General features: G+C 51.7%; 5 protein-coding genes across 5 annotated transcripts; 3 read left to right on the forward strand and 2 right to left on the reverse strand.

Annotated features, from left to right (window-relative positions):
* Positions 1–3761: 3761 nt before the first annotated feature.
* On the reverse strand, positions 3762–5132 carry BDZ83DRAFT_646515 (uncharacterized protein; the record flags this gene model as incomplete). Its single annotated transcript, XM_060509976.1, has 4 exons — positions 3762–3915; positions 4119–4233; positions 4705–4796; positions 5020–5132. 4 exons carry the CDS (start codon positions 5130–5132, stop codon positions 3762–3764), a joined length of 474 nt encoding a protein of 157 aa, XP_060371144.1.
* A 1087-nt stretch (positions 5133–6219) lies between these two features.
* On the forward strand, positions 6220–6621 carry BDZ83DRAFT_599893 (uncharacterized protein). The gene is made up of 2 exons (XM_060507011.1): positions 6220–6340; positions 6406–6621. The coding sequence occupies exons 1-2, from the start codon at positions 6231–6233 to the stop codon at positions 6506–6508; spliced, it is 213 nt and encodes a 70-aa protein (XP_060371145.1). The 5' UTR covers positions 6220–6230; the 3' UTR covers positions 6509–6621.
* Positions 6622–11057: 4436 nt separating this feature from the next.
* Positions 11058–12430, forward strand: BDZ83DRAFT_599896 (dihydroorotate dehydrogenase). The gene has a single exon (XM_060507012.1). It carries the CDS (start codon positions 11322–11324, stop codon positions 12348–12350), a length of 1029 nt encoding a protein of 342 aa, XP_060371146.1. The 5' UTR covers positions 11058–11321; the 3' UTR covers positions 12351–12430.
* A 112-nt stretch (positions 12431–12542) lies between these two features.
* BDZ83DRAFT_565632 (fucose permease) lies at positions 12543–15543 on the reverse strand (the record flags this gene model as incomplete). The annotated part of the gene is made up of 2 exons (XM_060503778.1): positions 12543–15176; positions 15238–15543. The coding sequence occupies 2 exons, from the start codon at positions 15541–15543 to the stop codon at positions 12543–12545; spliced, it is 2940 nt and encodes a 979-aa protein (XP_060371147.1).
* Positions 15544–19028: 3485 nt separating this feature from the next.
* BDZ83DRAFT_296643 (uncharacterized protein) lies at positions 19029–20215 on the forward strand. Its single transcript, XM_060502223.1, has one exon. It carries the CDS (start codon positions 19114–19116, stop codon positions 20059–20061), a length of 948 nt encoding a protein of 315 aa, XP_060371148.1. The 5' UTR covers positions 19029–19113; the 3' UTR covers positions 20062–20215.
* The last annotated feature ends 6978 nt before the right edge of the window (positions 20216–27193 follow it).

Here is a 27193-nt window from a genome sequence, read left to right on the forward strand (position 1 = left end):
GGATAAATCGGTGACCAGTGATGAGGACTTTATAGCCGACGTCGCCAGCGGATTTCGTTGCCGGAATTCTGGTATTAGAGTCTGTTTGCTGAGCTCGTGGGCAAGGTTGTCAACAGGCTGCGGTGGAACTGGTGGTGTATCAAGAAGAGCTGGAGATGATGCCGGGGGAGACAAGAGTCCTTCAGTCGGGTTCGGTAATTCTCGTGGGCGTTGTTTGGGGGAGAGAGATGGCTCCTCGATAAAACCGTCCGCACCTGAGCGGATCTGGGTTCCTAATGCAAAGTGGTCAAACATCCTTCCTCAAGTTTGAGCGAAGGCTGGCGACAGATAGATTTGCCCTAGGTATGCGTTGACGAGAGCACAGCGAGGACTGAAGCTTGCTCTGGGGAGGGTGGGCTGCTATTATGAAGGCATCCGCATCGGCGCTAGAGACTGGGCGAAGAGGCGCCGTGGCAGCCACAAAAGGCCCTCGAGTGATTACTCCCGATAGTTGGTAGTGAGTGCTAGCAGCAAGACTGACGTTGATCTAACTCTGAGAGCGTGCAGGAAAATTGAGCGTGGCCGGGACGTTGACCAAGAGAGATTGCTGCCATGTGTTTGGGTGTTTGTGTCGTATAGTCGATTGTCGTTGGTTTGATGTTCTCAACGAGCAGAATATGCCACTGTAGCAAGCAGTTTGCGTCTCTCTGCTGGTAGGGAAACGAGGGCAAATGAGTATGAATGAGTGATAGGGACGTGAAATGGGAGAAAAGAAGTTGATCTAGGTTAGGAGAGACAGTTCCAACTGAGGGATGGCTAGAGGGCAGGAGGACGAGGAAGACGAAGGGGACTAGCTAATGTGGCGTAGCGTCACAGAGGATGCTAGCTAAAGTAGTGTAGCTGTGGTGACTGGGCTCGAAGGGGATGTTGAAGTTGGATGTAAACGGAGTCGAAGAAAGTCGCAGAACGAGGCGTGCGGCGCGTGGGCGGGCGCAATACACATATGGTCTTTTCCTTGGGTTGCAAAAGATGCGGTATGGAACCCGTACCAGTACCAGAACCAGCACCGGTAGCCAGTATCAGGCCTAGCAGTATCCGTACCGTATGGCCGGCACTACTAGCGAGCTAGCGTGGCCAAGTTTCTCTGGAGACAGTGGAGGGACAAGGAAAATGGTTGCACAAAGGCGAAGCTAGAGGTTGGCTGGCGGCACTACGCTGAGACTGATTGATGCTCCTCTTCGTGCCGTGCAACAGCCAGAGAAGAGAACGAGGAGGGACGGGTGTGCGTAGCTATAGGGTTTCGGGAGGGTTTGCTTGGTGGTTGTTGAATTGGGCCAGAATCGATATTGAGAATGCGGTGATGTTGAGTATGAGGCGAAGGTGCGTTCGGGTACCTATCCGTACGGATAGCTCCAGTTGGGTAAGAAAGGGGCGAAGGCGGAGCAGTGTCAAGATGGACACGACAAGAGATGCTGTTCTTTCGATGTTTGGAGCAACGAAATACCGAGGAATGCCAATGGCCTGAAAGTAAGGCGAGGCAATGGAAAGTGCGTCAGCTCTGGTGAAGGTCGACAAGAAGCTAGACTTGTTGAAGGGATTCGACCGAAGAACTTCTAGGGGTCGAGGGAGCTAGATGGGGATCTTAATTCGTGGTTTGGGGGCTCTTGTTGGGCCCTGTCTCTCGGTCGTCCAGGAGGGTCAGCGAGGATGAAAAGTCGAGACTTGATCGGCGACCGTTTCCTGGTTCGTGGTGTGAGGTGTGCTGTGGTATGTGCGTTCCACGCCTGTCCCTGCTTGGTGGTCCGAAGGGGTAATACGGATACTGCGTACTTGGTACGGATGGATACACAGGCAATGGAAAGTGAAGCAACCGGTGAGATCCGGGCCGGGTGGGTCAGAGTAATGCGGGAGTTGAAACCGGAGGATTCCTGGCGATGGTTCTAGGGCCGAGAGGAAGAGAGGAGACTCGGGAAGTCAATCTATTTTCCATTTGAACCTTGGTATTATCGGCCGTTTGCGACGAATTCCAGCGACGGGATGGTTTGCAATTTGCGAGTTGGAGGGTTTCCAATGAATATGCTATTAAGTGTACGTAGTAAGCATCCGTACAAAGCACCCAGTAACGTGGACGTGGTTTGAAAAAAGAAAATGAGGGGGGCCTGGAAGGATTGAAAAGCGTGCAGATGCTGGGTCGGAGGCGCGCCAAAGGCCCAAAACCGTGGGAAAACGGTGCAGTACCGACGGACGACACCCAGTGATCTGGGTCTGACGGCTGAGTCAAAACGCACGAGGGCAGCTTTGGGGCCCTTTGGGGAGATTGGATGACGGGCCAAGGAAGGAACGAGCGCCGATTTGCCTGTGTGTCCCTTGATGACTAAAGACAAAAGACCTGGGGATTGTCACTCCGGGCTTTGGAAAGAACCCGTCCGCCGTGCCTGCTTCCATCTCATGCAACGCTCAGACAGAAGCACTCGAGGTGCCGTACGCATATCACAGACTTTTCCATCTTCAATAAGACGGTATAATGTGAGGTGGTGATACCGGTAGCTACGCAGTTCTCCGTAGAGAATTAAAGTCAAGGTATCCATCCGTAGGTACCTAGGTACATAGGAGAGGAGGGGGAAAGCCTGCCCGTCCTGGTTGCCGTCCCTAAGGTAACGGAGCAATCAGTACGTACTCGGATCTAGACCCGATCAAGAAGGCAAGACAGGGGAGCTTGGGGCCCAGATCCCTGGTCCAGTGCTAAGCGAGCTCACTCGACCGCACTGGCCACATCTCTTTCAATCGAAGTTTCCACTCCCATCCAGGTCCCTGTCCCCTTTTCACCCACAAAGGCTTGTCGCCGGTCGGGAGTCGGGATCCAAGGACAACCTTCAACCACCTTGACATGAAGTCGCAGTTGCAATGTCGCGTCCTCATTTTCGGGAATGTGGGGACTCGAACCATTGCGCGGGCAAACGTCCCTCCTGTCTCACAGCGTACGGGATATCGGGGTGTTTACGAAAACAGCGTCGTGAGCGTGTACGGATACTCTGAGGTGTACTAGGTTGACATCTGCCGTGCCCACCTATTCGTCTTATGAAATGGGTTTTCACATGGAAACACTACGGATACCTAAGGTACGTGTAACGTAGCTGCCATGGTCCACCCGAATCAGTGATGGACACTTACGCTTCATTCATGATTAGTGCTCCCAAGCAGCTCGCCTATGATAGGTGGGCACAGCAGCAGCACAGCAGGTGATGCGAAGAATCTGGCCGGACTGTCAATTGCTTCACCAAAGTGTGAAGGTAAGGTAGCTTCAAACGGTCGTCGTGTTTAAGAGGCCCTCGTCGCGCCTGTCCAATACTGCGCTTTTCGGTCTTGCCAGCCATTCAAGGGAGAGCGACAGGTATCCACCCTGATCAGCTGGGTCATTTTGGAGCTTTTTGATTGGCTCATCTGTCATTTCCCTAGCGCCTGCACCGTGCATAGATACCCATGCTCCCGGGGTCCACTTGATACCGATACCGTACTCCGCTCCACCTCAGTTCTAGCTACGTACCGTGGGAGGCCCAAAACAGACGGAACGGAGACGATGCAGCAAATCAGCGGAAGGAAGGCTGAGTGGATCAAAGTACCTTCACGACTCATCATCCTGACACACTGTGCCCAATACCTTACGTCTATCCGTAAGGCACTCTATCATCAAGGGTGAGGCTCTCTCCTCTTACACACCTCAACCTGCCTGGACTTGCACAACCATCACCAATCCGCACAAGACAAAAGTACGGATATTCGCGTCAAACATCACCTTCCCCTCGGTCGGCCTGGAGTCGAGACAATCCGTCCGAATCTTCAAGTGCTCTCCCTTCATTGGCTACGAATACCGATACACGCACACGAGCACGGCGCAACAAGTGTGCTTCGCTCACTTGCGGCTCGCCCGTGTCGTACCTACAGTCTCAACCCTCCGTCGGGAATCCCAGCATCGTCTGATGAATGTGAGACCAGCTTGCCTTAGCTCGACCGCTATTCATGTCACAACGATGCACAGCTGCCTTCGAGAATCGCTAGAACAACCACTTGTCTTGCACCCTCTGCAGCCGATACCCGTCCATGTACCATCTGTCTCTGCCCTCCCGAGCGACGCGCTTTACGTTGTACAATTACGGATAGCCGTACGACGAATCCGGTCTTTCTCCGCGTCCTCGCGCATCTGAGACAACTGTTCAAATCTTGGGCTGCGAGCGAGTGTGCTAGCCATCTGCAAGACTGCAAGACGCATGTCGTAAAACTACGCCTAGCATCCCGCCTGATATTGAGACTGATCAGTCAAACCAATGCGTCAATGGAGGGTGCGGTTCGATCATCATGTAGCTTCCCTTGCCAGGTGGCCACGGACGCTCTCGACGCCACACTGACCGCTCCAGGTGCGAGAAACACGCCATTGTTCAGACGAGGCGGGCCCGATTGACGCACAATGCTCCGCCAGCAAACATTTACATATACGGCTCGGTCAAACAGCCTTTCTTCGGACGGTATCGCTCTCTTAGACTACGAAGGTTACAGCTCGCATCGCAAAGACGTAATGAACTCTCACTCTGGACAAGGAGAAACTGGACATCAGATACACCGGGCGATCCTACTACACCAGCCCTTCACAAACCGATTCCCACGAGGCTAAGACCACGGAATCATACCGCCCCGAAGCGCCCCGGGATGACCTTGTTCGTCTCAACTTACCGCTCACGTATACCTGAACTTTTGTAGGGCTTTCAGTCCATGATGCAACCCAGCTGAGGACCAAGAAGACTGATGCCTCCCGACTCCCCAGCCTAATGGAACGCGTTTGAGGTCGAGGCACCAGTCAATGGACAGCTTCAGGCATTTGCGTGGATACAGTTAACGAGACTGTCAGAGCACGTCAACCCAGTTTTCTGGGACTAAGAAAACCTTGGACATATCGCACCTCTGTGGATCATTAAGCATACCAATTGCTACGCACCATATGACTTGACTCGATATTTTAATTCCACTCAGCCCAGCATCTACACTTACTCACAGGCAAAGAGATATTCCATCATGCAGGTAACCTGGTCTAATTCCTGAGGAGTAAAAATGGTCAAGAAGCAAGGGTTCTGGAACACCCAAGAGTTCCAGTGACGACTCATTACTGGGAGATGGTGCAAAGCCTCAACCGTTTGGAGGCGCTTCTGTTCCTGGCCTTACCTACAATCACCTTCGAGACGAAGATCAACGTCTCCATTCTTGCCTAGTCTTGTCCACTTTCTCATTGGCGGGCCTATCCCCAGACAAGATCACCAAATCCGCTCGGGGTGGGGGATCGTTCCCACTGGCCAATGCTCAACCCGCCCGGTGGCACAACTTAAAACCAGGTCAACCGGGTGGAAGTTGAATACCTACTCTGTTGACACTCGCGGGTGTGTCGAAGCTTGGGCAAAGGTTTTGCTGCTCTATTCAGATGTCCCCACGTCTCATTACCAACAGTCCCTGGCACCGACAGTCAGGGGCCTTCCGGAAATAACTTTCGCGGGTGCATCTTCACCCCAGTGACCCCACCGGCGACTAACTCTCCGTGCTACCTGGTTGCACGTCATTACCAGATTACGCTCTTGAGTTCAAACACCGACAAATCCCGGCCAGAATTACCTACCCGATCAACTCGTACAACCATGCATATCTGTAGACAGTGCTTCTATCTGAGGTGTACGGAAAGACAGGCGAGGAAACCCAATACCTAGTCGAGTCCTGCAGAAGCTCTACGAGCGCAACAAACAGGTCGTTTCTGCGATTAGTCGTGACGACACACGGATACTTTTGTTATTGGCCTTATTCGTCTACTGAGTACTCTTCTAGGACCGTCGGCCAACCAACCCACTTCCAACCCAAAAACCGTTCGGTATCCGTTTCGTGGCATGACTCGAGCACAACCTGGAGCTTCTTCCTTATTGCCGAAGACCAACTCTTGCGTCATAGGTGCTCTCATCCAAGACCCGATACTGGTCGAAGGCTATCAGGTTACAGTCGAGCAATAAGGATGCCGGGTAGTATCCCGAGGCTTGAATTTGGCTCTGGATAGTGAAAGTGAAGCAATGATATCACACCGTCCTCGTTTGGATCAGATGCCTGCCCGGCACATTTTCTTCCAGAGCGGTTTCGGTGAGGTGAAGGACAGGACAAACGGCACGGCGGTCATGCTTCTGTCGGCTGATCCACCACCGCTGTCCGATCTGCAAGATCGTTGCACGATGTCCTTTTTTCTCACCGCCGCATTGACACTTGTCGCAGGAGAGCATTGGGCTGGCGCTTGCCTGTGTCGGGGAAAGCCTCATCGGCCGTGTGCTCGTTCATCCTCGCTCTCGTCCGTATAGTTAGTAATGCTCATTGCTTTAGCCCAGTCCACCGACGGCAGGAAAATCTCACCCCCGGCTCTGGCGCCCGCCGGTACTGCGGTAGGTTCAAGGCTGTGGGTTACACAAAGACTTTACTAGCCTTACGGCTATACTCAAACGAAGTTTTCAAATAGTCACCAAACGGAGCTCGGTTATTGAGACGAAGAAAGCTCGGGCGGCTGCTGGCTACCGAATAGACTACTCGGGAGGTGGTCACGGGTTGAAGGCTATCCTTTTTTTTTTTTTTTAGTTTTAATTCCCCTGTCCACGGGTCGGCCATGATCGTTGTCATCGCGGGGTGGCTGATCAAGGAAGAATAGGTAGCTCCGGCTGAAGTAGCGAAAATTAAAGTTGCACTCTATAATGACCCGAAAAAAATGATAGATAGATTTTACGCGCGAGAAGAAGAAAAGTTTCTTTGTTCCCATGCCGCCGGGATATGGGCGACGTTCGGCTCTTGCGCTTTTTTTTTAACGCACGTAACTCTATCTTGGAACGAATCCTGCCAATGGGTGGCTGTGCCTGGTCTGGACTTTCGAGATGTGTGTGGGTGGTCAGGGACCAGAACAAGCTTTTGGCTTGTCACGGCTCGGTGAGATGAGTTAACTACTGTGTAAGTTTTGTTGTACTTGCGGCGTGTTTTTTCGTAGTTTCTTCTCAACTACCGGGATCCAAGAGCTGTTTGGTGTCTTGTGCCTTTTCTGCCTTTGGAGTGCTGGTGTCTTGGTCGCGGGTGTCCCATCCCGTTTGAACCTTGTTGGGAATGGACGGCGACCTGTTGGTTAGGGTTGGCGGTTTAGCCGGTCCCATGCCTTGGAGTAAGCTTGTTTGTAAGAGTTTCTTGAACGACGGGGCGGCTTGCTTTTTTCCCGTCGTTCTTTAGGCTATGTGCTACTCTTGGGAAGACTTGGGAAGGCTGTGCCGAAGCGCGGGATCATGGGGATACTCGAGTGCCGCGGGAGTTGGTTTTCTTGCGCCTACCTAGATGTATTTCCATTCCGGGATGGAAATGCCGTTAGCTCATCGGGAATCACCTCGATGGCTTGCATAGCGATTAGATGTAGTTCATGTTTTGAGAAGTTGAACTAGCTGAGAAGAGGAGACTAAAGGAGCATGCTAGAGCTTCGTCTGGTTACCGTGATCAGGGACACTGCCGGAGGGTGCTATGTGAAGAGTGATATTGTCATGCGCTCCGAGGCAGATGATTCTCGATTACCCAATGTATCGCGGACGGCCGTAAGGCTATCGTAAGGGTCTTGAATTTCGTTGATCACACCCAGGAGATTGGAGATCAGCCAGGCCATGTCTGCTATCAAAGATCAACAGATGGCTGCCAACAATTTACGGCAGGTAGGGCCCGCTGACGGGGACACCAGCGTGACCAAAGATTTCAATGAGACGAAGAGAGATGATTAAGTCACAGGAACTTCTACAGATGCCGGTAAGATTGATACAACCATTAGAGACCCATACGCAATCCAGAACAGGAGCGAGAGGAGGCTGCAGGAACGGTCCGGATAGAACAGTTGTAGTACTTGATGGCGAATACAGAAGAAGAGTATTATGAGGAAAGAAGAAAATTCGAGCCACTGACACTGTCGACCTCTTGGCCTGCTGGCCTGTTATGGCAATGAAAGAACACGCGTTCCAGGTCGAGGCGAGGTCAACAGACGCCGCCTTAACATTGTAGATAGGCAATATGCCCGAATGTCACTTCTGCTCCCTTGCCCCTCCTTCGAGAGCTTTTTTCACGTACGTAGCCCCCTTGCAACGGCAGAGAGTTGATTCCGCAAAGAGACGAAATGTCATGGCTGCCTCTTCGAGCATCGAGCGATCCCTCCTTATACACAGCATTTAGGGACGCATAGGTAATGTAGAGGCCAACAACAACCTAATTTCGCGTCAGACTTTTCAAAGTTAGGGGGAATAGACGCTCGACTCAGCGTGAGCTGGTTGTTTTCAGAGGTTTTGATCAGGTGAAGGACTAGCCACGTCGATGAAGATCACGGCGATTTTGAGGGGGAGAACCTCCCCCCACGCCTTCGTCTCTGAGAGTAGTATCAATACCGGAATATGGCAGAAGCAGAAGGAGAGGGAAGACCCCGACTAGGCGCCTATAGGTAGAATATCCGTGTTGTGCCTGTCGCTGCTCCAGAGTTGGGACATAACTAAATCTCGCCGAATTAGGGACCTTGGAAACGAAAGTCCATGTGCGCGGTCGATCTCTTCGGATCCCTTCGAAGTTGAGGAGAAGACGCTCTGATTATATAGATTCCCTTACAGGCATCGAGAACGCCGTTACAGCCTTCTCCACGCCTCCTCGCTCTCTCATTGCAAAGTGCATTTCTAGGACAGTCAGTAAGAAGAATCGCGATACTGTGAGTTTTTGACCGCATTGTCTCCTTTCTCACTCTGACATACAGAAGTATGCTCCGTTTCTATATTCGTCGCATCGTGTAGTTCGCCCAGCTTCAATGTTCTTGGCTTCAAGTCTCCAAAGTTGCCTGGTGATTTGAAGCTGGAGGCAAGCATTCGAGGCTGTACATAGTTGTTTCAAATCCAGCTCATGCTGGATGATCCTGTCTCGTAAACTGGAGACATGCTACACACATTACTCCCAATGACCCCAGTTCCCGTATCGGGTAAGCAGGACCCATTCCATACAACGTGCCGGAAACCCTGCATGGTCCACGATCATCGTAGAAGTACGGCAAGTGTGCTACCAGTGAGTTTCTAGAGCCTCCCCAGCTTCAGCCTCTACTAGTATCGTGACCTGGTTGAGATACGTATTACGGATTAGCCGCTGTTTTGATGTCCGCCACGATAGCTTTTGATACCAGTGTCCATTTGAGTACCTCGAGGAGTTACAGTCATCTGCTCGATCCGGGAAGCATGTTGAGCTGGTGACAAAAGCTAGGTTCGAGAAGGCATCGCTTGATTGCTTGGACTATGACGAAAACATATATGGGTGGTCACTTGACTACACAGCGTGGTAGCCTCGTTCCCGCTCGCAAACTCGGAAGTTGCCATACATCCGGCGGCTTTCATGAAGAGGTATCCGCACAATGGTCAATTTCAACGAAGGTGATTGCTCATTGGTCAACATCAGTATAAATTGCGGGAGAATGCCTCATAACCAACCTTTCGAAATCAACGATGTGAAAGGGCTATCATCAGGGTGGTTGGCGTATTTGAGCATATTCTTCAAGGTCTCTGACGAGAGTATTCGTTCGTCACCCCGTGTTCGAAATTTAACATATCTTTCAAGACCATACGCTTTATTCTCTCATCCGTCTCCGCTAGGAGGTCCATCACATTGGAATACTCAAAGGTTACGGAAGACCGAACCAAAGAACCCATTGAACCGAAAGGCAGAATCGCTAGGATACTGGAGAATCCTAACAGATAGCGTCATTGCACTTTCCGAAGTGGCCTTCTGAGACTTATCTGCTCCGTGCCAGAGTCAACTGGAACGAGGAGGGATGCCCGTGCCAAATAGGAAGAGCCCATTTCTGGAATGACCGTAATCTCTTATATAAGTTTGAATTTCCGTCGACTACTAAGGAGCTTGGAGGGGGTGTGGGGGTGTTTTCATGCCGCCGAGCATAGTACTCGAGCACTCTACTCGTTGATATATGCTGCCTAAGAGATCGCTTTTGGAATAATGGCTCAGACGTAAGCTGGTGTGTTCCGCGAACTGAGCCTGTTCCAGTTAAAAGAGGGCCCCCCTATGGCTGTTGATCTTGACAGTAAAACCAAAGAGGTGGTGGGCATACTACCTTGGCGAGGTTGTTCGCAAAGAGTGTGTCCCCGACATATTGACATTACAAGTAAAACTCCAAACAGAGTTTCTTGAGGATATCCCTTAGAACTAATGCTAGCAGGTGAGTTATACGGCTCAGACACTGCTTGTAAACTGCTTTTGCTCAAAAGTTCTCAAGACGTAGCAGCAGCACGAAACTCGAGGCAGATAAGTTGACTCGAAAAGAAAGGAAGAATGATACAGCAGCCATCCGGTTTCACCTGGTACGGTCGAGAAACGTCTGTTTCTCATGCCGTGTAGAGCGCAAGCGGAGCTCGTGAAAAGTGACCAAACGGGGCTGTTCACGCTGATGCCGGTCGCAGTGACTGCGTACATCGTACCAACGTCTCCTCAGACCATTTCGACAACTTCGTAACTCAGGTTAATGTATCAAGGCGACTAATTATGCGGCCATGTATCCTAGATATCGGCGCGTCGAGTGAAATCATTCCGCAGTATCATCTCTTTCCAGATCACGTCCGGATCCACGTTGACAACGTAAGTTCATCTTACAGCCCCATCTACGGTAACACAGATCGATGAAATTGAGAGCCTGACTTACTCATTCAAATAAGCATTTCTCTGAGCCGCAACCCTCATCTACCTACCCATCATGAACCCCTTCTCGTTCATCAAAGATCGCTCTCCGAGCCCAGGCTGCCGAACACTGCCCTTCTTCCCTCCTTTAAATACTCCCATGAGATATTCTTCTCCAAACAAACTTGATACTTGCAAAGGATACGTCCTATATCCCATCACGAACGTCTCCTAAGAAACATTAAGCGGGGTCCGAGCAACTGAGTCGGACGACCCGGCCGCCCCGCCCCACCCTCACTCCGTCGCGTCCTCGGACTTGCCCGGAAATCTTATCTTATCACAACCCCGCCCCGCGCCCGACTTCCCTTCCGCGGCGCGATATCTGATCCTCAAGACGTCCTTCTCTTACTCTCACCCTCACTCACGCCAGCTCTCCATATATCTCAGAACTTTTTCCACCTAACCACCAAACCTCCTCGAGTCTCACCAATATCAGCGACTCATACCTTTTCTCAACTCTTCTCTCACACCATAGACCTCTAAACTCGCCCTAAACACAGCAATCCGCCTCACATCACCATACCACGACTCTTCCAAGATTATCCAAAATGCAAGCCCCCCCTCCCCCAGAACTAAGAATCTCCCCGCCGCTCCTAAACTCAGCAAACCCATGGTGCACAACCCTCGACGACCTCCAACGACTTCATGCATGCCCCCACACAGGCGCCCTCACGACGCGAACCTCCCTCCTCGCAGGCTTCGCCCACAACGACGCAAGCCACCAATACACCTTCTTCGACCCCTCCACCGCAGAACCCTCCGCGGCGCCAAACTCCTCTACCCCGGAAGCGCCCCGCGCTCAACTCGGGCCCGCGGACGTCGCGTCCCTGAATAACCTGGGCTACTCCCCGTTACCCCTCCAAACCTACCTCGACTTCATCAGCCAACTTCCGGAAGGCCACGGCCACCACCGCAAACTCATCATCATCTCCGTCACAGGCTCCCCCTCAGAGATCGCACAATCCTACGCCCTCATAGCCTCCTTCTCCTCCAAAACAACCCACCCGCTCGCAATGGAAATAAACCTCTCCTGCCCCAACATCGCCACCGCCGCACCCCCGGCCTCAGACCGCGCCCAGCTGCTCGCCTACCTCGCGGCCCTGCCCCGGGAACCCCTCCTTCCCATCGGCCTCAAGACGCCCCCCTACACCCACCTGGCGCACTACGCCGAGCTCATCGCCGCGCTGCGCGAGGATTCCACCGTCGTCACGCCAAAAGCCATGCTCAAGGTGCCCTGCAAGATCAGCTTCATCACCGCCGTCAACACGCTCGGCTCGTGTCTCTTGCTCGAGGGCGACGACCACAGCCCGCGACTTCCGGGGTCTGGACTTGGTGGGATGGCCGGGGCGCCTTTGCATCCGCTGGCGCTGGGAAACGTAAAGACCATTGCAGAGTTGGTCGCGCGAGAGCCGGAGTTGTTGCACATCAAGGTTATTGGTGTCGGTGGCGTCTCGGATGCTAATGGATTCAGGCGGATGAAGAGTGTTGGTGCGTATGCTGTTGCCGTTGGGACGGCATTAGGAAGAGAAGGAATAGATGTCTTTGAAAAGATAGCTTCTGGACTTGAAAAACGCTGAGTACAGCTCTGGATAGCATCTTGGAATGGTCGAACGTTCACACAGACAATGCGCAAGATTCACATAGTTGAGTTCGTGGAATGTTAATCGTAACTTTTATTCATTGAACGTCATTATCATTGGGTATATAGCAATTAATATAAGAGGCTCGTAGGCCTGGTGTCGCACAAATAATCAAAACATGTCGCTCGCTCATACTGTCTGAGATTGGTGGGTATCGTTGCTCCCCTCAGATCCTTTGCTGGAGCCATTCTTTTCTTCAGAATGCTCAACTACTGGTGGCGTAACGCTCTCGCCGTTGGTTCTCCCAAAGGGAGAAATCTTGCTGAAAATGCTGCCTCGCTTGCTCTTGGCTGCAATTGTTGAAAGCGTTCGCCTGCGCCTCCTAATCTGGCTATTGATGTCGATCTCGTCTTGTCCGGAGACACGTTCCTCGGGGGATATGTAGGAGTGGGCAGGGTCTGTCATCGTCTTGGCGTCGCGTACAAAGGCAAGCCATATGGGGTAGAAGCCTGTGAGAACGAACAGGGCGACGATGATGACGAAAGAGAGCTGCACTGACACGCCGCTGTTGATGACGGCGTAGACAATGTATGGGAAGAACGCTGCGCCAGAGCCGCCCATGGTGATGAAGGCGGCAGCACGCTTAGTACGCCTGCCTTGACCGCGAAGGCCGATAGCGAAGATCAGGGGCCAGACAGGTCCCTCGGCGAAGTAGAAGAGGATGACGACAATCATGAGGAGGTTCGGATCCGACGGCTGCAAGACGACAGTGAGGAGGGCGAACAAGATGGAGAGACCGACGCTGATGGCCAGCCACGTTCTCGGTTTCGGCATGCGCGGGTTGCGCACCGAGAGATATGTCAGGTAGGCAACAATGAATCGCGAAATGGCGAAGACACTGTGCGCAATAAGGTGATAATCAGTAACACCTATTGTAAGCCCTGGAGGCTTGTCACTATTCTCGCCTGGGTTTGTATCGGCATTCGTAGCCGCAACACCGCCGTCTTCCTGATTCGGGAGGATGGCTATTGTAAGTGCGCGGAAGAAGATGTTGTTGCTTTCTTGGCAAGCGACATACGTCCACTGACCGAGGACGGCCAGGATCAAACTCCATGTGCGCAACTGCAAACCGCCGATGCTACGCTTCTGAGGGTTGACTGGAAGCCGGTCTGCCGATTCTTGCAGCTCGTTATCATTCAGCTCTGGGAGCGGCATATAGTAGAAGAAGAGGCCTAGGGCGACGCAAAGCAGTGTGATGGCAAGGTACGTCCATTGTACGTTCAGCAACGTCACAGAGTCTGAGCCACCCTGGTTGGTGATCTTGGTGAAGAATACTCTTTGGGCCATGAGGCCGCTCAGAACGGAGCCTACACCTTGTACGCCTTGGGCGAGAAGTAGTCGTGTTTCTCCGTACTCTGGCGGCCCACAAAGGATCAGGAAAGCGTTCGCTCCTGTCTCGAGGACAGATAAGCCAAAGCCGACCACGAAGTTGCTAAGGAGGAAACCGCCCCAGGACTTGGTAACAGCGGATGGCCAGAAAATGATGGTTCCTACACCGTAGAAGCAAAGGCCAACGATAAAAGTGACCTTGAAGCCACCAACACTTTCCGCGTCGCGTTTGTTATTCTTGCGGTTTCTTCGATGATGTTCGTCTCGCCTGAGAATCCACTCTCCCACCAACAAGGGACCAAAGAAGTAACCACCGCCAAAATAGGCGGTTGTGAGGCCTAGAGTTTGAGCAACGGTCATACCTGACACGCCGGAGATGACGTTGTTGAGGGTGTTGAGCAGACCGTAAGAAATACCCCACATCACAAATAGGATTGTGACCACCAGGCAGTATCGGAGTGATTCTTGAGCGTCACATTTGACCATACTCTTGGGGCGCTTCATATTGACAAAGCCAAAGTAAATTGTGTTTTCTCGACTCGTTGCGATAGAGGCTCGGTTGGCAACGCCGCCGATCCTGCCCGCCCCGGTAGCCTCGTATTCGGCCAGCGTCATATCTGGTGTTGTCAAGAACTCGAGTGCTGTCATATCGCTCATATCTGCGTTTGCCGCTGCGCTCATATCTCGGCTGGCACGATGGGTTGCTGGGGGCTCTTGAATGTTGACTGAGCCACGGTAATTCGGACTTGTCGGTGATACAAGGCCGTCGCTGCCGGTGCGATTCCTAGGGCTGTCTAAGGCGTCTTTTTCGGTCTGCGTGCTCGATCTCGTTCCGTCCGGGTCGATGATCATGGCGGGCAGGATCTTAATGATCAATGGCTTGAGAGTGGGGATACACGCGCAAGCCATTCCCACGTTAACCTCTACGGCAGACCACATAAACGACAAGGACGAGTTCCAAGCAAAGTCGGGTGTGCCACCAAAGTGAGAACTCGGATCGCTAGACACGCCGCCGGTGGGAACCGAGCTGACGGCTTGTTGTAGGTAGTAAATTCGGACGACGTCCACAATAGTGACGAAGATACCGATAGTGAAGGTGAGTACGAGAATAATCTTTTGCCTCGGTGGCAATCGCATACCCGTGAGAACCGGAATCGGCAAGGCTAGGATGGCTAAATCGGTTACGATGTTGATGGGAGCAGAGCAAATGAATTCCGTCAACAGCGGGATGCATTGTGAGGTATCCCGCCATATTTCCCACGCTGCCTGGACCGGTCGACATTGAAAGATGTTAATGAGGGTTAATACAGTCCCTGCAAGGTTGACGATGCCCAGGGTCACCCAAGACGCGAACCGAAGCACCTTTTTCGTATTTTTGGAGAGGCGGAGGTAGAAGATCAGAATACTGGTCTTGGTCGCCATCAGGGCGGGATTCTGCATTTGTGTAAGCAATGCACCTAAGCCAGTTGTGTCTCAGCATAAAAGCATTACTCACATAGAGTATTGAAAAAACATATTCGCACGCTCGTAAAGAATTCCAGTGGCCCGAGGGTATATCGTCGTCGTAGCGACCCAAGCCTTTTCGTGTACCAAAACAAATGGTGAAGGACAATCCAAAGGCAATCATCCAGGCAAAGAACATAATCTTGTCGTCCCAGCTGACATTTCTGACAATCCATCGCCGGCAGAACAGACGGGCAGCAACCATGACACTCGCTAAGACGAATGTAGCGGCTGTCACGGCAAAGACTGCCGGACCGCGATCCGGGGCGCTATCATCTGCGGCATCGGCAGATGACATGCTCGGCGAAAAGTGGCGGCCAACCTGGGGAGCTCGAGGGAGGTTCACCACCACGGAGGTTTGGCAAGAGGTGTAGGGTGGTTAACTAGACACCGATGACAACCATGCCATGACTTTGGGCTCTGACACATGGACGCAGTCGAACGAAGTGGTGTTGGCGCGCAAGTTCGCTCGGTATCGAAAAACCTCGGATGTATAGGGGTCTGCGGTGGTGGTGGTGGTGGTGGTGGTGGTGTTACTGTTCGCGGGGTGAGATCAGAAAAGCGGAGGGGCTCTAAAGATTTGTCCTGGCGGATTCGAGGCGGTTTTGGAGAAAAATTCGGGGTCGGGCGAATTCGTCAGTGCAGAGTACAAGTCCTAATGAATCGGGCGGAACGCAAAAGGCTGGAGTAGGAAAGTTATGAGTTTGAGCGTCAGGTAGCAGTCGTCCAATCCTTCTAGCTGCAAGTTTGCGCGAATATCTTCGTAGCCGGCAGTTCGAGTGGTGTGTGATGTCCGACAAAGCCGCGGCGCGTAATTGGCAGGCGAGGATGGCGCAGCGTCATACAAGCCGTTGGCGAGGTTAGCGGCAGTGTAGGCGAAGACGGCCGGCAAGGCAAACGTAACGTGGGTTGCTGGCCGTAAGCGAGGGACAGACAGACAGGGCCAGCAGGAGAAGCTCTGTATGTTTGGCGGGGGGAAGAAGGGGAGGAAAAGAGAGTCGAGATAGAAGAGTCGAAAATACGGGATGGGATAGTTGGAGCAAAGAACGACAGCTTTCGTCGAGGCGAGGTAAACCGTAAGTGATGCTGGGCGCTTCCTCTGCAGGCTAATGCTTGTCTAAGGTGTGGTGTCGGTTCGGTAATGGCTGGTTGGACAGTTGACTTGTGGATGGTTTGGGTTGACGGGGCCGTCGCGTGGGCTGGTGGACTCGTGCTCCTCTTTCAGTTGTCGCGGTTGCGTTCCCACCGCCTATGGCAGCCGTTGCAGAGTTTTCCGATCGAGGACAAAGGCGAGCCGCGATGGAGATTCGTAGTTCTGGCGAAAAGATACTTTGGTAGGTACTATGGGGTCCCTTGGTACAATGGAGCATCTGAGTGGGTGACGATGCGGATTGATGGGGACCAGAGGCAGGGCGGTCGTGGCGGGCTGAGCTCGTGGGAGTGGCAGAGCGAGATTGGTCGTGGGCCCTTCAGAGTCTCCAGTACCGTGGGAATCCACCGTGGCGGTGACTGGCAATGGTCACTGGTTGATTGACTGGTTGAACTGAAGTGATGCGGGATACCTTGGATGACAAGACGTGGAGGAGAGGAGGTGGTGACAACCTTTTCGCAGACTCTAACCATCTGGAATTGAATTAGGTTCAAAACTACCCGTTGTGTGGTACGCACTAACAGGTATGGTTTGATAGGCAAAAGGCAATAATGTGCGTATCGGGTCGGGTCGGTGGTCGGTGGACGAAGGAGACGTGAGGAAATGGAAGTTGAAAGAGGCGGGAAAATTAAACGGTGTGTTGCGGCGGTGGAGCTTCCGCAGGTTCGGCGGTGCGCACTGGCGTGTTGGAAGTTTGGAACTCCTGTCATTCACTGCGTACTGCGTACGTCTGGAAGTACTGCGTAGACTCAGCCGGTCTTTTCTCTTTTTTCCTTCTGCAAACCTTGTGCGAGGCGGGAGGCAGAAAAGGAGGAGAGACGGAAGAAGCGTTGGGTCCGCGCCAGTCCGTTCAGTGCCAGGTAAGCAGACCTCGGGCGATACTTGGCAGTTGGGTGTTTGGAGTTGCGGGTAGAAAGTACCCACGGCGTATGGAGGACTTTCAGTCCATAGTATATGTAGGTACTTGGCAAAAGTATGGAATGCGGCGGGCTTGCAGTAGCGTAGACACTATCCTAGGCGCTCCGTAGCCGGTACGGACTGGCGCAATAATGGGCGGTGGGCGATGACATAGAAACGTCGATCCTCGGCGCCCTGCAAGCCAATCAGCCATCTGGTCATGGCGGGTTTACCCCGGATTCTGGACCTTTTTGGGCCAAGTTGAACGAGGATTCAATGGACTCCTCCCACCCGGACCCAGGCACACCCAGGATGAGAAATTGTGAGACGAGGAAAAGCTTCTTAGCCTCCTCCATCGCTCTGCTCCATGATCCATCTGCTGCAAGGATACCAGAAGTTGCAGGGACTGTATGTACTGCGAGGAGGGGGGGAAAAAGGAAAGAGGGCACCTCAAAGAGAGTGAGAGTAAGAGTGAGCATTGGGCGGCAAGTGGCTCGGGAAAAGGCGGGTTTGTACTTTGTAGTGGACGGATACTCCGTACCTTATCCGTAAGAAACCTTGGGACGTACATTGTAAAAGTTATCCAATATCTGCACTCCATAGTATGGTAGGCACTTTACCCAATACCCCATCCATCAGGCAAGCCGCAAGGTGATGGAACCCGGAGCCGAGAGGGAAGGGAGGGACTCAGGGAGACCTTGAGAATTGGCAACCTTGAAAACGAAAGAAGCCAGTCATCCGCTCCACAATATCAATCCACTCGAGAGAATTACTAAGGATGACTGCCCACAAAACCGGTCGACGACTCGCAGCTTCTCCCCCCCTTTCCCCTCAGTGGCCTCTACTTTCGAGTGGCCTCCATTGCGTGACTCCGTATGAAGCAGTAGAAGCCTCCCGCTTTTGGCCCATTGAGGGCGCGAGTCCGAAGTCTTGTCCTCGAGTGCTGGAAAGCAGGATCCGGCTCATTGGGAACGCCAACCTAAAATCAGTCGACGGTTTTGCCACAAATCACCCCTCCTCATCATCCGAGATCCCCTTCCCTGCCTTGACGCCGATGCTGTTCCGCCCATAATACGTCTCGTCGGCTTCTCTATCTGCCTCGGCGATATCGTGGTGCAACATCGAGGTATTCCACGGAGAGAAAGGAAAAAAAAACACGCAGGTGTGGATGGCGTCCTAGTCAAGTGGAGAAACGTCACTTTGTTCCGTGTTTCTATTTGGGGCATCAGAGGACGGGGACATTGAGAAAGGAAGTGAGAAAATTAACGACCAAAAAACCCTTCGCCGAAGCAATGCCCGAAGGCCGATGAGTGCCAAGACTTGTGTTGCCCAGGCGTTCAATGCAAAGCAAACCGCTCACTGCCAAATGCTGTGGCCTGTGGCCTGTGGTGGCAGATGCTTGGCTGATTGCGAAGTGCGGTGGCCATGCATCTTGACTCCATAGTGCACCCGAAGTCGAATGTGGCCCCTAGCATGGCGCGATAAATGGACCGAAGGACAAGCGGGACTCGTTGGACGTTAAGCTTGCCAAAGCAGGTTGATAATCGATCTGCGGCTTGCCAATATCTGCTTCGCCCAAGCAGCGAATACGGACCCCTTTGTCGATCGGGTGGAGGGATTGGAGAAGAGGAGGTGAGGCCTGAAGCTTGAAGTGAGGCCTAGAGGAATGAGTGGGAGCCAAGGAGCCACAAGAATGCAGGAAAAGGCGCGACGCAGACACGGCATGAATGACAATCGCGGGCCAGTCAGAAACGGTCGCTTGCAGCCGCCGTTTGTGACATATGCGACAATCGGATGTATCTGAAGTACCGAACGGAGTAAATGAGCCTGGAAGGAACAGAGAACGACCTCAGTTTGGGACGGAAGGAAAGACGAACGGGACGCTTGGTGGTGGTGACGGTCTTCTGGAAACTGCGGAGGAACGAACAGACATTCTGGGCAGGCACGCCTGACTCCAGGTGTTCCCGCCGTATCAACTTGGGTCTGTCTCTCACGTGTATTCGTACCTTAGCACTCAGGCACATGAGGTGGTTTGGTGAGACGGACTTTTGCCATTTTGCCTCCTCGCTTTCGGAACCGTCAATTGACGTACACACATCTATGATCTTGCAGGGAACTTGTGGTGTCGATAAAGTTACCGACAATCCGTTACTCTACACGTCGGCCAAGGCAATCAATCGAATGCGATGTCACCTTCAGCCACGATCGGTATTTGCTGTTCCAATGAGAGTGTCCGACCTTGCTTGTCTTTGTTCTGCGCTTTCAACGGCGGCACATGACGTTGCCTCTTTGCACCACCCCAGGTGCCCAGCCGCCAACGCAACAATGCCCTTGTGCCAAGTAGCTGACCTTTCTCGAATCTCGGCAACGGTTTGTCTACATCTCCATCTCTCCACGGCTACGTTGTCTACGCATATCTGTGCCGCTATCCTTCCGTTTCCGGATCACCCTTCGACCAGAACTAGAGAATCAACCCGCCCCGTCCTTTCTTTTGGCACTTTTGGCTATGCAACAAGCTCACGGTGGCGTCCGTGCCAGAGAACAGACAGCGCCCAAAGACCTTGCGAGCTTCTAAATCATACCTCGGCTGACCTTGCTGCAGTATCACGGTCCTTGCGTTACACAGTCAATACACTCGTTCTCTACGGATACGTTTCGTGTATTCGTACTCACTCAACTGTTGTCCTTGAAATTCGAGAACTTCAATCATGTGGCCAAGTCGTCTGCCCGCTTCGTGAACGAACTGCCACTGGGAAGCCACAGACTTGACTACCAACACCCCGGCTCGAGTCAAGAGATCGCCCTCATTCGAAACTGAACCTCGTCAACATTGCCCGCACCATGGGGAAACAACGTCATCCGAACCGTTGCAAAAGAACCTTCTTTTGATCTCGTTGTATCAATCCCACGTCCGAGCACAACCCCCGATCCTTGACTCCACGGCGGAATGTCCACCCGATCAGCCTACCATAGGCCATCACCAGTCTTGACTCTTGAGAAGGCGAGCCTCCATCGATAACCTCCTTGTGCCATTGTGACCACGGCCCGCAAAAGATATCGGATCGCCAACGAAAGCTCACCTCGCGATTTCCACCAACTGCAACCCAGAAGTTTCAAGATGATGACTGAAAAAATTCGAATCGGGACTTTGAGGGACTTTCAGGACAACCAACTTTTGTTTTTTTGTGGCTGATTGCCGCCCACTGGCTGCTTTGCACCTTGGGACCGCCGTTACTGCAACAGACTGAACTGATGTGAAGGCCAAGCATTTTCTACGGGCTCTACGAGTCATTCTCCGTGGAAGCACCCAACCTCGTACGAGTTTGACCCCTCCAAAGACTTCCGATGCCAAGAAAAACTGGCAGCTGTCCATGGAGCAAATGTAATCGGTGCGCTCACTACCGCCGGCAGGCAATCAGCTCAGTGTCTGTGCCATACGAACTCACGGTCAATGTCCGTTTCGCTGCTACTAGCCGGATTAGAGCAGGGCGAGCATACTTCCCAATGCGACCAAAAGAGCCTTTGACGGGGCGATTGAGAGTTCCCGACGATTACAAGCATACCCACACAACATATGCTACGCGCACGTTTCTACAGCAGTTGCATCCTACAACCTACGATACTGTCTGAAACTTTTGAGCAGCTCAACCGCTGCGCTGCCTCGGCCTGCCTGAACACCAAAAACAGCATACAGCACTTACTCGGTCTACCACTGGTTAAGGTTTCCTGGGAGTCTCCATGTAATCATGTTTCTTCTCGGTGCCAAAAGTCGATCTTTCTTTATTTTGGCAAAAATAACCCGAGAATGACGAATGCGCATAGTTGCAGGCAAACATGGTGACTTTCCCATGGCAGCATGGCACAGTGCAATTAACGCCTCGCAACTCCACAGTTAAACAAGCTATTACTGTGTATATCAAGCAAAGGTAATCGTGATCTTCCGTCTTTACGAGTAGGGCGGAGTCATTCATGGGTACCATAGAGACAGATTCATTACAATCAAGGCTCCAGCCTACCTTGAACACGGTGTCCCCCATATGCTCTCGGACTACCCAGCCACATGCTTTACTGCCATCAAGTCTTGAGCCTCGCTGCTGCATCTGGTCGACTTCATCTGACTCGTGATCGCGGCTATTCATCCCTCTTCAACCAAACAAGGTTCCGGGAGCCAACCCGCAACTTACAAGCGCCCAATGGGAAGTTTAAGGTGCCAACGGCTAGGGATTATCGAGTCAGCTTCGCTGTTTTGACCTTTGTCTCCCATGTTTCGCTCGCACGTGTAATATGTGTGACTGCAAACACTATTTGATTGAGAGTGGTAGATTCAGATTCAGCTTCAGCCCTACAGTAACTATCGACCTACACAGTAGTAGCTTGTGGCAGCATCGCCCGCCCGCCAACTTCTCGGACTAGCCTAGATGCAGAAGCTTGTCTTGCCTGAGTTTGCGAGTTGCTGGGCAGTCAAAGGTCTTTTTGCCTACCGGGTTGGCGGCAACGAATGTTTCTATTATAGGAAAGTCGTGCCGCAAACAGATTGTGGCTCTGTCCACCTCGTTCCAAGGTAGGGTGATGGCGGCTGAGAGGGTTACAGTGAGCTGAGAATACGGGCACATGGCTTTTGCAAGAGTGCTAGCCGCGAGACGAGATCGGAGATATTCACGACGACTTGGCGAAGGGGCTCTGCCATTGACGTCTCAGCTTTGTGTGCTGGTGCTGGATAGATTTTCTGAGGATGATTCAAATGGGCACACAGAGGGGGAAGGACTGCCAGTCTCTTTCTGTCTGTCTGCCGTTTCCTTCCAACGACGAATCTCTAGCAGTAAGCATTAGCCGTCTGGGGTTTGTAGTTGGTTTTCTGCTTTGGTCCAGATGCGCCGGTCATAGTGCCAGGGTCTAACACTCGGTTGAGTGGGAGCTTGTATGACGGTAGCCCTTCCTGATTCTCGTTTCTGTTCCACTGATATGACTATTTTCGGGTACTTGACGATTATTGTGAATGGGTTTCATGTTGAGATCTCTCTATTGAGGCTCAAGATGGACTTGATGAGTTGCTATTTGCCATATCGAGTGCAAGTTGACATCACATTGGGCGGTTCTTCCTCGGTATTACAGTCAAGCGAAAAGGCCTTCAGCCTTAGGATATTATCACTTATTACAAGCCAGGGTTCTTTCTCGCAGATATTCAGCAGATGTTGTGGCGTTTCATTTCGCCCAAAGCTTTGCCGTCGACGGCGTTAGGAGTGTCTCTAGGAGGTGATGCTGGTCTTCTTGGAATTACGTGACTGGGAATATTTGGAACGGGAAAGTGTGAGATGGACGCCTCTCGTGAGTTGTCGGTTCTGGGTGTCAGCTATGTAGACAAATGCGGTAACGTTACCGTTGTCTTTCCTCACTCTGTTTAATTTGGAATGACTTACGTATGCCGTGCTCGACTTGGAGGACATGAGGTTGTTGACAGTTCATGCGGACCGACCTTGGTCTAACGTGGTCATACCTCCTTCATTGGTTCCTATGGCACATCAGTTTTGTTGCTCTTTTCAAATAGATTGGCAATTTTTGTTCTTTCTTTCACCGGAGGACTCTCCTTAATGGATCTCATTCTCGTCACGAAAAAGATCGGAGAAGAGGCATCGATCACCCACACCTAGACCGACTCGAGAGCAGCAATGCCAGTCCAAGTTCCTTAGAAGACTGTCGTGTCATACATCACTTACTTGGATGAGTGTTTCACAGTCAACGAGGGTTTATCTCCATGGTGATCGTACTCTTGTAGGCGCTCGATCGGTGTGCACAAGATGGGGGCTTGCTGTTCGTCGTTGTTGACTAGGAGCTGGCCCTCGGAACCGAGTCTGAGAGCCACGTGAACAAAGCATTGTGTTGTTCCACGTCAGCTCTACCTGTGTCCTTGCTTCATTACACCACACCACAGTTGAGGAAGGAACCCGCTCGTTTCTTGATTAGTAGAAATCCCTTCATTATCAGGTACATGAAGGTTAGTATATGATCTCAATCACATCAACCACAGAAACCCTCAAACCGAGACACCATGAAGGTAATTTTCTGGCTGAACTTGACCTCCTCACTATGGTAAGAGGTGTGAAAGTAGGAGCCTTCTCATTGCCAAGCTTACTGCGGTAGCTTCCTTATCCTCGAATTGAGATAGATTATATAGGCCATGAGGTTGAGGCTTCTCATAATCTGAGCAGGATTCATAGTACACATCCCGTAGTGAGGGTAGACGTATCGGAGGGCATCAATTATTTCATTATTAAAGTTCTATAAACGACTGTCTCCTGATTGAAGTCTGCTCTTCATCCTTCAAGGACGGCGGACGAGTTGCGTGATTAAGTAGGTATGAAATAAAAGGGGGCATATGGATGCAGTAGCAAAGAGTAAACGAATGTTCCTACATGTAGCCAAAGGCTACATTCGACTCATTCACGTTGCTGGGGATGGGGCTGAACTCAAGGCATACCTTTGTCGTGTGTGCTATCTGACTTAGTGCTTTTCGAAAGAATTGCTGAAATCTTCGATGCTGTACAATCAAGACTCATAGAATTGGCTCAGCTGGCTAACATTAATTCACCGGGATGTCATGGGGTCTAAACCCGCTCATGTTCTGCTCTTGAGTGTCTTAATTTTATCTTAGCCCCCAGTCTTCTCAATGTAAACTTGAAAAATCCACGGTTACACGTATCACTTTCGGAATCTCAGCATACTAGACGCAGCCTAGCGGGAAGTGGTACATTGCTCTCTTCATAGTCGGATTAGAATTATGGAACAGCTCAGTGTGGCTTAATAGTCAGAAAATGCCTCTCAGGTGACTTTGCAACTGGAGGGGCATCCCGCGACCTATCTAAACTACCTCATAGGTACTCATACAACGACGGAAGTGCATTACTCTGTCACAATAAATCCCCTGCATAGTTTCTTGTAACCAATCTTTAACGTTCTGCGATTAAGATCGAATTGTAGTGCTTGGCTAATGCAACTTGAATAGAGAAGTGTGCCCAGGTAAGTGCAAGTTTCTAGCTGCGTCACAAAAAAGCAGCGCAAATCTACGGGGAGGCCAAACATCCAAGTCGACTTGTCAGTAGACTCTGATTGTATGAACATACGCCTCTATCAACTGAGAAATCGTGAGGAGTTGCGCAGTTGAGAGATGTAGATGAGGGCGAAGTCATCTTCTTCCGGGAAACTACGGCTCTTGAGTCTCTGATATGGTTTCGATCCTCTATGATCGAATCAAGGAACAATCATTGGCTATGAATCCTCCTCTCTCTTGCTAGAGATATGAGAACCATTCTCATATCGCGTATCAGCGGCATAACGTTAAAGCAGTCTTCTATAGGATCTCTGGAGTACGTAGAGCTGTCAAGCCTCAGACATTTTGCTGGAATCATGAACCCAGGGCCTAGAACACTCTAGGTACGGTCACCAGCTATAGTATCTGCCACACCAAGTAACGAACTCGCAACCAACCAAGGTCATCACATCACGACAGATACCTCGTCGCCGCCTGTTCTCTCAATCAATCTCTTCCAAGTCCATATTATTCCCCAATCCGACCACATCTTACCCCCGCAAACCCCACAATGTAGCATCACATCGTACAACCTTCAACCCCCAGACATTCCAAAGGACGAACAACCTCCGGAACCAACATCCTCAAGCCCTCCTCAGTGAAAGGCGCCCCTTGCCCACCATGCACGACGCGCGCCGCCGATCATGTGGGTTGATGCCTCCCGTCCAACCTCCGAAGGTTACTCAACCCACGGAAAACCAACATCAACCACAATACAACCACCAGCCGTCCACGGTTTCCTTTTCCACCCGTCCATTTTCCATCCTCCTACGGTACGTTGGCTGGCCCTCGCCGACCAACACACCTGTGACCCTCAATCCTTCATCCTATTGATCCTTCTATAAGACGATCAACATATCAAAGCATTCTTTAAATGCTCACCCCCTCTCAGCTGAACCACAACCCTAGTCAAAAGCGCTAAACCCAACAGAGAACGAAGCCGTCTTGGAGCTATCGCTTCTTGTTCTATTTCTCTTCCCCGCATTATTATCTTGCAGCATTCCCCCTCGTTCTCGCTTTAGTACGAATACTACCTCGCCAGGCCTAACGGCACCACTTGCTGACCTCACCTGAGAAACCCCAGACATACCCCTCCTAACCTGATCACTGCGAATCCCACCTCGTTCTCGAATGTAGGTACGGAGTATCCGCAATCCCAGTCACGTTCTCGACCCCAACTTCAATACCACCTCATTACCAAACCCCATAACATCCATAAGAAAAGCCGTGTTATATCCCCCCCCCCCTTCTCTTTCCTTCTCCGCTCTCGTCACCGCCGCCGCTGCCACTGTCGCTTCTCCCCTTCTTTCCAATTAAGGGCCTAAGATGCGACGGCCCGATGCTCCGTGACAAAAAGAGACAAATAGACAGAAAACCACACAGAATGGCCCCAATTATGTCCCATTCGTTGTGCTAATCCCCCCCCCCCCCCAAGCCGTTCAACTCAATCGAGGAGCCATGTAACCACGGAGCCGCATGCACCGTCCCTACACACCCTCTTCTTCGCCAACGCAAGAAAGGGAAAGGCAAGCAGTGAAAGAAGAAGAAACCCTGATCTGCAAAGAAGGGCGCAAACGTGCCATTCATTCTTCTTTCTCTCGAACACGTTCCGTCCCGCCTGCCAAATACCGAGGCTGGCTTGGGCTTGGCTTGGCTGTGGCTTTTACACAAGAAGCTCTCGCAGTTTGACCTGTTACACAATAGTACTTACCCTCACCTAGCACTAACGGCACGAGACCACCCTCCTCGGCTTCCCCTCAATTTCCCCTCAATCCTTTTTGTTTTCCCCGCCATGCGCCACATTTACTGGGGAGGACGGGTTAGCGACGCACCTCGGTATTAGCGACCGAGGTTCAACTAGAATCTATACCACAGCACAGCCCTTTTCCCCCGGACTAGTCCCAAGATCCCAAGCCTAAGGTTCTCAGATCAGGAACAGGACTGTTGGCTTCCTGTAAAGTGAACAACTGCCAAGATATAAGCAACAGTCAGCATGCCATTCTGTACATACTGCTCCTTGAGGTAGCGAAGGTAGCTAGTCACACAAAGTCCCTTGGCGATGTTCACCTCCAGACGTGAACCAACATCCGTAATCTTGGCAACATAGATGCCGTAGAAAAAAAGTATCTCGGGGAATAAGGCCATACTTGCAGAAACCGTGATTCGGTAACTCAGGGGTCCGATCGGATCAGACCGATGCGTTTGAACGGCGTAGAACGGCGCCATGTCGGTATTTGATTCCTCACCGTCTTCCGATTGTCCAGCAGGCAATGATGTCAATTGATGCATAGTCCCTGTCGGAAGTTATAATGATTTTGGTAAATTTGTTTGAATTGTTTGTGACTAGCTCTGATAAGCGTATACTTGGACGAGTCTCGAACTCTCAAAGGCTCAAAACACCTAAGCGGGCCGCAGCAGGGCCACATGGGCTACCAACAAGAATGGCGGCCGTCTCCTACTCTTCGAAACCGCAGACTCTCTCTTCTCAGTAAAGAAGCCCTTAGCCAGAAAGGCGTGGACTCGGCGTACCTATTACTCATCTTACACGTCCCCCGAGCAAACAACTGATCCGAACTCCCACGCATGCTAGATCATTCCTTCATCAAGAGCTCCCCCAGAAGTGCCGTTTCCATCCTCATGAGCCTTTTGTTTTTTGTTTCCAAATCTCTAAATGATGACCGTTGCCCCTAGGTGTTGACCCCAACATCCAAAAGAAAATTCGCGTTCAAATAAGGAGGTATCGTAGTGCGGGACGAATGGCCGCGGCCGTTGACTGAGAAGCCGGAACCACATGAAACCGTTGAATCGTACAAAATC

This window comes from Colletotrichum acutatum, assembly GCF_030867785.1.
Source record: "Colletotrichum acutatum strain CBS 112980 chromosome Unknown BDZ83scaffold_4, whole genome shotgun sequence".
In the NCBI taxonomy this organism is placed as follows: Eukaryota; Fungi; Ascomycota; class Sordariomycetes; order Glomerellales; family Glomerellaceae; genus Colletotrichum; species Colletotrichum acutatum.

Excerpts from the sequence above, each read along its gene's own strand:
- BDZ83DRAFT_599896 (XM_060507012.1), top strand. The coding sequence starts at position 11,322 with ATGCAAGCCCCCCCTCCCCCAGAACTAAGAATCTCCCCGCCGCTCCTA.
- BDZ83DRAFT_296643 (XM_060502223.1), top strand. The coding sequence starts at position 19,114 with ATGAGCCTGGAAGGAACAGAGAACGACCTCAGTTTGGGACGGAAGGAA.
- BDZ83DRAFT_599893 (XM_060507011.1), top strand. The coding sequence starts at position 6,231 with ATGTCCTTTTTTCTCACCGCCGCATTGACACTTGTCGCAGGAGAGCAT. Across the intron at positions 6,341-6,405 it reads TGTGCTCGTTCATCCTCGCT|CCCCGGCTCTGGCGCCCGCC; the intron begins CTCGTCCGTATA and ends GGAAAATCTCAC.